Genomic DNA, 8,118 nt, shown 5'->3' with positions numbered 1-8,118 from the left:
TTTGTCTTCTGTTGTCCACTTTTGGTGAACTGATGTGAACTGTAGCCTTAGTTTCCTGTTCTTAGCTAACAGAAGTGGCAACCGGTGCAATCTTCTGCTTCTGTAGCTCATCTGCTTGAAGTTTCAAGGTGCTGTGTGTTCAGCAGTGCTCTTCTGCATGGCATCGGTTATGTTTTTAGTTTGCTGTTGTTTTTCTACATATACATATTTTCATGCACTGAGTTGCTGCCATGTGATTGTGTATTAGATATTTGCATTAACAATCGGCTGAACAGGTGTATCTAATACAGTGTCCAGTGAGTCTATTTTACAGGGTATAGAGTGCTAGTTTCAATTTAAAGTCATATAATTACCTTGTCACCAAGGTAATTATAAGATTTCTTGAGGACCACGGACCTCTGAAAATTCCTGCCACGGTAACAAAAACTACAGTCAGCCTCATAATGTTACTAAAGTAAAAGTTTCAGAAAAAGTAGGTACATTGAGGATTTTTTTTTTTTTTTACATTTACATTTTTTGCAAGTGAACAAAATTTACATACTAATATAATCTACTTTATACAGTGATCTCTATTTATTTTAAATTAAATGCCCAGCATGCCTTGGTTTAGCCACCCAAACTAAGAGCACCTGTATTTGCATCTGTTGGTACTATATCTATCATTAGAAATCTGTCACTGGCTACATAGAAACTCCTCTACACTATCTGTTCATTTTCAGTCATGTGGCAGGGATTGTTGGCTGTAAAGTGAAATTGTGGCCAAGTGGAAATTACTTCTTTTAGCCTCATTGCCAACAAATGTCCCTGAAAGTCAGAATTGAGGAGAGATTTATGTCCCCACAGAGATTTACAGAGTGGACTGGAAGCCTCATTTAGTTAGTCTAAGGGGATGTGATGAGGCTAAAATAGCTAAGAGTGAGAGTGCTTTAATACAATCTGTAGGGGTATTAATATAATCTTGTAAATGTGTTTTAAGCTTTGGTTTATATACTGCCAATAGATTATATACTTACATTCATATTTTCATGGTTTTTTTTGTATTACTGATTGATTTGACAACCAGATTAATCTACATAACATTTAATTATATTCAAAATGAATTAGTTTTTCTTACCGTCACAGGTCATTTTTGTCCAAAGCTGTTAGATGTTTGTTACCATTTAGTTAACATTATCATGCTAATGTTCCAAATAAAATAATGAGCATTTGTGGATTAGCATTGGTATTATTCAGCTCAAAGCACAGCCATGACTAAAAGGCTTGAAGATACAAGTCATTAGCTACTTTTGATCGATCACTTTGTTGAAACAATTCATGCATAACTATTGAGAATCTGTCAAACTGTAAAAGAAATATATATTTAAAAACTAATTAACTAAGTGTGCACAGTAAAAGTTGTTGATGGATAAAAAAAAGTATAACGTTAGTGTAAAATTGTCTGCAGTGCTTTCTAGTTGTTCTGACATTGGCATCTCATTGCCAGCGAAGCTATACAAAAACATGAATTACATATGCTTTATTGTTTGTTGGAAGATGCTTAAACAGATGCTAACAAACCAATGCCACTCCAAAGTGTGCAGCTCACAGCAGATTTAAAGATAAAAACAAAAATATATGGATAGATTGATAGCTACACAGAGAACAAGAAACGTGTCACAAGAATATGAAGAATGAAAAAGAAAAGGCAGAAAGGAGACTGATTATTTCAGACTTTCTGCAGCATGAACTAAACACAAGAGCCTTTCAGATCTGATGCTCCAGAGGTACCGGCTGAGAAAGAACAGATCACCAAGAAGGAACACAGCAGATCAAGATGATAGGAAATGTCTTCACCATTCAGAGTCATTTTGTTGTGCAGTGGGAGACCACAGCTTCACATGTTTGATGTCTCAGAGCAAGTGAACACTGAGCTTTGCAAGCCAAGCTTTCAGGGCTTTTAGCTAATATACAGCACTCTAGTAAACGGACAGCCTTTTTTCTTTTATAATGTATGCATATTTCCTTCAGCCTACTACTTATTTATAAGTTATGCAAATAAGGGAGAATCCCTACTGTTTCTTCAAACCCTAAGCACAGCCATGGGCCTTTAAGATCAGCCTGCAATCAGTGTAATCATAAGGCATTCTACAGATGAAGAAAAGCTGTGGCTTTATATGTCTAACACAACCAGCCTCTCACAGTAATCATTGCCAGCTGTTTTTCTTTTTTTTTCTGCTCCAAAACTGTCTCAGTGGGGACATTTATTAATGATGATGGGGCACCCCAGGCAATTTCCAAAACTAAAGGGAAGTGCACGCAGGGATAAATCAAAGAAGATGTAAGTGCTGTGATCTGTCAGCTGAACCTGGCCATTTGTCAAGGGAAATCGGAGTCTGAGTGCTAAAATAGAACCCCTACAAACAGTGTCGTGCTCCCTGTCGATTATTGCATCATTCCAGCAACTTTGCACAAGCTGCCATCACACTGATCACTCAGCCTGTGGTTATAGATAAGCAACACAGGTTTTAAAGTATGTGAAAACAGCCATATGCTGTTATAAAAACAGAAAGAGAGAGAGAGATGGAGAGGGAGAGAAGGAGAAACCCATAGAGACACATACACCTTGCAGGAAACCATAAATTATACAAGGCCCTGTGTCTGATTGGCTGAGCCAGCAATCTCAGCCGGATGGGCTGAGTTCATGTTGCCAAGGCAACTGTTGGGGATCCTCCCAGTCACAGCCCTATTTTCTCTGTGAAAGACTATCCATCTTAGGAGTTCATTTAAGAAAATACCTCAATTATAGGAATTACGTTTTCAAAACTTAAAACTTACACTGCTTTGCAAAACAGCTTCAGACTGAAAAATTGCTTCATCTATAGCTGCCCACTGCCTTCAGGGAGAAACCACCTAAACATGCAAACCTGTAGGAAATGAGAAAAAAAGAGAGTGAAAAACTACTGCATACTGGGTTCCATTTATGAATTGATTTACTGCTAATAAACAACATGTATATTTTTCTTTTACTGTAGTAGTCTGTCTGAATTTTAACATTTTTGACATTTTTCTTACACCCCCACCATGAGAAAGATTTTAAAAAAAGCATGCAAAGGCATGATTATATAATACTGTCCGGGTCAATGGGTACACTAACTAGCAGCAGAGTTTGGCACTTACTGCAGCCTTTTATGTTAAAGTAATGTTCCTTTAAAGTAATTAGAGGAATTCAAAAAACATAATCGCTTTTACTACACTGCTTGCGCGCAGAAGGATATTATTGCATTGGAAGTCACAAAAGCCACCCAAATTGCCTCTGTGGTTCAGTGACCTGACACAATTTATACAGCTGGAAAAAATAAAGTATATTCTCAAGGGGTTGAAGGAGAGATTCTTTGCAGTTTGGGATACATTGTTAAAACATTTAGAGAAAATTAAACCATACCCATCTGATACTCGCTTGGCAGCTACCGTATACCCTTATTGTTATGATGACGATTAATTTTGTGCAAACTATTGCCTTTTAAGTGCACATCTTTAAATATGGTGAATTTTGATGTACCTCATTTAAATTTATTTATTTATTTATTTATTTTTCTTTCTTTCTGGATTGGTGTCCAATATGTTCTTGGGGTGGGGTACACATATAAAAAGAAGCATTGTAACTTCGTTACATGTATATCTTTGTATTACATTCTTGACGCTCAATAAAAAATATATTTAAAAAAATTTATGAATTCATTCATAGCCCTACTTGTAACCCATATTTTCTTTTTTTTTCTGCATGACATGAAATTGGCATACAAGTTTGGAATGGTTTTGGATTTTATAATGTAAATTATGGAACTCTTACACAAATTGTATTATCTTATCTTATCCTATCTTATCTTATCTTATTTTATTGTAAGTGCAAAATATGATTTGGCATGATATAGGTGTTTGCTCATTAGAGAACATGATGTGAGTTTTTGATTCACCTTTTAAAAATATAGACATAGAGGAGCCCAAAGCAACAAGGGGATCTGGAATGATAGCTTGAAACAGAAGAAACATTTTACAGAGGAGGTGAATTTATCTTAGCACTGTAAATGTCAAACAGGCCCAGAAATGACTTAAATATAAATAAAACATTTTTTTGTTTGTTCAGTAACAAATATTACAGTAAACAGCAATATAGTAACAAAGACTAATACCATATGAGTGTAAACTCATAGTTGACTTTCTGAGTCCCTGCATTTTACATTATTAAACTGTGTATATTATACCTCACTGTGTGGGTACAGTACAAACACTGTAGCTGCTCCAAGCAATGACGCCAAACCAGAAATGTTCTGCAGCACAACAGCACCGCCTGCTGGTTAACAGAAAAACACATTTTCCTGTTTGCTGCCGTTTTGTTCAGTAATAAAATTTCGCGTGGCCTTTCTGGAAACCACGATTCAAATAACATAGTTAAAGCTTCGTTTTAAATGACGATCACATCATTTCTGATGTATAATAAAAAATCTGTCTCCTTCGACCTGCTTAAAGAAACTGAGCCGGGTCATTAAGCGGTGCCATTTTGGATCATACCAACTGGAAATTGCACATGACGGAATTAAAAATAATAACTAATTATATTATTCAGGTTAAATAAAATATTGACATTTTTAAGTGTTTTATTTTGATATGGCTTAATTTCCAGGGCGGAAATTATTTTTTATTTAAAACCTTGCTTTATTATTACCAATAACATCCCCTTTGATTTCATTGCCATGGTACAGCCTGTGGGAGATATGGCGCTGGGCAGACTTGGTAAATGTTGTCGGTCGTTATTATATGAGCCCTCTAAAGGAGTTTTTTACGGTGTTTTACAGCTAGGCTGGATTGAAGGCTGCATAGGAGGTAAGACAAACAAAAGTCGCCAACAAATGTTGTCACTCTTAAAAGGTAGTACGAAAACTGCCTGGTTTGCATAGCGGGGGAGCTAGCACCCTGTAAAGCAAGCACACGTGAATTAAAGCAAGGTACAGTTGTTCTCTTTGGCTATGTGAGTATTGTGCAAGCTATTCTATGCACGGCTACCTTATCACAGGGACTCGTAAGAGCTTTCTTCTCGTATAGTTATTATTATTTTTGCCCATATATGATTGCCATGTATGGGTAACTGATTATGGATTCATTCACATATTTTAACCACCCTACAGCAAAAAGGCATTTGTTGTCGGAAGATGTTATCAAGCTACAAGACTTCCAGCAAAGAAAGCTGGCAGTGGCTCACCATGTCAATGGATCGGAAGGTAAAGTAGTTATTCTTGCCACTGGCCCAGCTCTGCAAATTTATGTCATATAAAACTTACTTTTGTGTAAACCTCACACTACAGGGAATTATATTAACCTATTCAGTCAGAAGCTGCAAAGGAATGAGCTGATATTGCGGGATGATTTGAAGCTTCTCCTTCACCTGTGCCAGTCAGCAGATGACATGCAAATAGCCAGAGATGCCATCTATAGGTAAGTGCAGCATTCATACAGGGATATTTGTTAAAAAACAACCCATCCAAATCTCACTTACCCATTGCTGGCTTGCTCTCATAAGGTATCACACAGAAAACCGTAACTTGTTGTATGGAGACTTCAAATTTGGTCCTCTCTTCATGAGACTGTGCTATGAGTTGGGTCTGGAGAGCATGGCTTTTGCTACAATAACAGACAAGGTAAACTGGGTAACATCCAAACTTGAGTTAAACAACAATAACTAGACTGGGCATATACTTTAGTGTTTGACTAATAACATTTTATTTTCTGCTGTCTGAACAGATCATGAAAGGATTTTTCCACGACACCACATCCTTTAATATAGCCATAGACATGTTGTTCATGAAAGGCTCCTTTGAAAGTAAGTAACAGATTAACTCCTGTGTTTTTTGTTTGTTTGTTTTTCTCCCACAGTGATTATGATATTTATAATGCAAACTTTTAACTATTGCAGATGCTTTGGAGGTTCTAAGAACCATGAGGAGCCAAGGCATACCATTCAACAAAGACACACTCACGTTAGCAGCTGGTACCTGCTATAAGCTGGTAATGTTTCAGATATTTTACTCTTTTATGTCCATTCAACATTACAACCTCATTTATTCTTATATTTGGACCGATGCCCTGTTTTTGTGTTGGTCAGAATACGGCAGAGACCTACCGGATCTGCATCGCGCTCATTGAAGAGGAACAGACCAGAGGGCAGTTCATCCCGAGGCATACTTACTGTTTCGCTGTAGCACTAGCACTTCGAAGAGTGAGTTTTACATTATGTACCTCTTTTGCATGAAGTGAGATATAGCACATATTTAGAGCATCATTTGTTCTCTTTTCTGTGTGTGTGTGTGTGTGTGTGTGTGTGTGTGTGTGTGTGTGTGTGTGTGTGTGTGTGTGTGTGTGTGTGTGTTTTCCAGGGTGACCTTGAAAAGGCTCAGTCATTATTTTCACAAATTATGAGCACCGACAGCAGATTATGCCAAAACTTTAAGGTAAAGGTGCAGCATGTAAAATGTAATGTGCATTACTTCTTCCTGTCATTCTGTGTAATTTGTTTGTACTTTAGGTCCTAATACTAACAATGTCTGGAGCATTGGCAGAGGCTATTTCTATCCTTTCTGCAGCCATGTTGCCAAAAAGTCCATCTTTTGTAAAAAAGCCAGAGTTTTCTCAGGAGGTGGTAAGTGAAACTACAGCTACTTAAAATTACTGCAGCTGCCAGGCGATTGGTTAGGATTACATAATTGTTGTTAGTGTAAATGCTTACAAGATGAGTGGTGCATTTAAAGTTCTACACATTTTTTGTCCTGTTTTAAACATTGGAAAATCTAGTCCAAAGGAATTTTGATGTATCCTTGTGCTGTTATTATTAATCCATGCTACTCTGAGGAAATGTTACTCAGATTGTTCTCTCAAGCTTGAGAGAACAATCATCTGCCCAAGAGTTGACTTGGTGTCATCCGTTTCAGGTGGATTTGCTACGTTTGCGGAGTCAAGGCAGGCCGCATATAATAAAAGTGGAGCAGGTAGTGACTCAGCTTGAAAGAGACGGTCAGGTGACTCAGCAGACGCTCGATGACATGCTGTGCCGCACGCCCACAGGGAAGAGGAAACCAGCGCCAATAACACTGGAGAGGAGAACTAGCCGGAGAACTCTAAAGCCTCTACAGTCCACTTTACTGTCAGAGTGAGGCTAGAGTTGTCCATTTAAACACTCTGACATTTCCCAGATTTGACTTTGATGTTATAAACGCACTCATATGATATTTAAGGGCCCTGACCAGCAGCCTATTAAAACACGCTTGTCCTCGCCAGTGCAGATACAACAGCCCATAGCATTGCACCTAAAGAAGCAAAATTGCCAAGAGGAAAGTTTATTTTTCTACTGCATCAGCATCATTGACAGAGTCTATGCCATCTTCAATAAAGAACACTTTAATATTTTATGTTAAATGTGTTTAAAATAAATTCACAGTACCTGTGCATACTCTTAGACTAATGAATTATTATGTGAAGGCACAAAGCAACACTTTTGTGAAAAGGTAGCTTGCCATCTTTAATGCTGAGTCATTTGACAGTCTTGTGTCATATGCATTAACTATCGTTAGCTACCAAGCAATCAGAAACAGGGACAGGTTTATTTGTAAGGCTCGTTTGGAGGTCATAAGTGGGTTTTCTGTTTGTTGGGGGAGAAGTGTGTTATGTGTATGAATGAGTGCTCAAAGACAGATTTATTAAAAATCTAAAGTTTTGGGGGGTGTTGCTGGAATCAAATGATTTTGCTTTCTCATACTTTCTAAAGAGGACACTGGCGATTGTAAAGAGCAAACACTGGGTATGTTGTGAGTTTTCCCTGTAGTCGACACTAGATATTTCCCACATCTTTAGTGTGGTTTAAAGGTTTAGTGTGTCTTATCTATATGAATGGGGGGAAAGTGGGCCAGATCTGTGAGTCTAAAGACATTTAATTACACATTTAAAAATCCCTGAGATATCTTATGAGAAAAAGAAATTCAATTGTAACTGTACAACTCAGTGTTTCTACATGGCCTGTACTATGAAGAATAAAAGAAATGTGTTACAGAAACATTTGTTTTTTAAAGGAAAATTCTATTTAGTAGATACTGA

At 37.3% G+C, this 8,118-nt stretch overlaps 2 protein-coding genes across 2 annotated transcripts in view; one reads left to right on the top strand and one right to left on the bottom strand.

The window, feature by feature from the left end:
* LOC146666312 (uncharacterized) overlaps positions 1-8,118 on the bottom strand; it is a 477,181-nt gene that overhangs the window by 309,816 nt on the left and 159,247 nt on the right. The window lies entirely within an intron of this gene.
* On the top strand, positions 4,728-7,742 carry ptcd2 (pentatricopeptide repeat domain 2). The gene is made up of 10 exons (XM_085414277.1): positions 4,728-4,860; positions 5,163-5,255; positions 5,340-5,469; positions 5,555-5,672; positions 5,776-5,854; positions 5,948-6,039; positions 6,137-6,250; positions 6,408-6,482; positions 6,557-6,670; positions 6,960-7,742. Exons 1-10 carry the CDS (start codon positions 4,731-4,733, stop codon positions 7,179-7,181), a joined length of 1,167 nt encoding a protein of 388 aa, XP_085270403.1. The 5' UTR covers positions 4,728-4,730; the 3' UTR covers positions 7,182-7,742.

The sequence above is a fragment of the Rhamphochromis longiceps genome, linkage group LG7 (genome assembly GCF_057381845.1).
Source record: "Rhamphochromis longiceps isolate RC_006_pf linkage group LG7, R_longiceps_female_GT1.1, whole genome shotgun sequence".
In the NCBI taxonomy this organism is placed as follows: Eukaryota; Metazoa; Chordata; class Actinopteri; order Cichliformes; family Cichlidae; genus Rhamphochromis; species Rhamphochromis longiceps.
The sequence above is the reverse complement of the archived record's forward strand: the minus strand, read 5'-3'. Positions and strand labels throughout refer to the sequence as shown.

Excerpts from the sequence above, each read along its gene's own strand:
- ptcd2 (XM_085414277.1), top strand. The coding sequence starts at position 4,731 with ATGGTACAGCCTGTGGGAGATATGGCGCTGGGCAGACTTGGTAAATGT. Across the intron at positions 6,251-6,407 it reads TAGCACTAGCACTTCGAAGA|GGTGACCTTGAAAAGGCTCA; the intron begins GTGAGTTTTACA and ends TGTGTTTTCCAG. Across the intron at positions 6,483-6,556 it reads GATTATGCCAAAACTTTAAG|GTCCTAATACTAACAATGTC; the intron begins GTAAAGGTGCAG and ends TTTGTACTTTAG.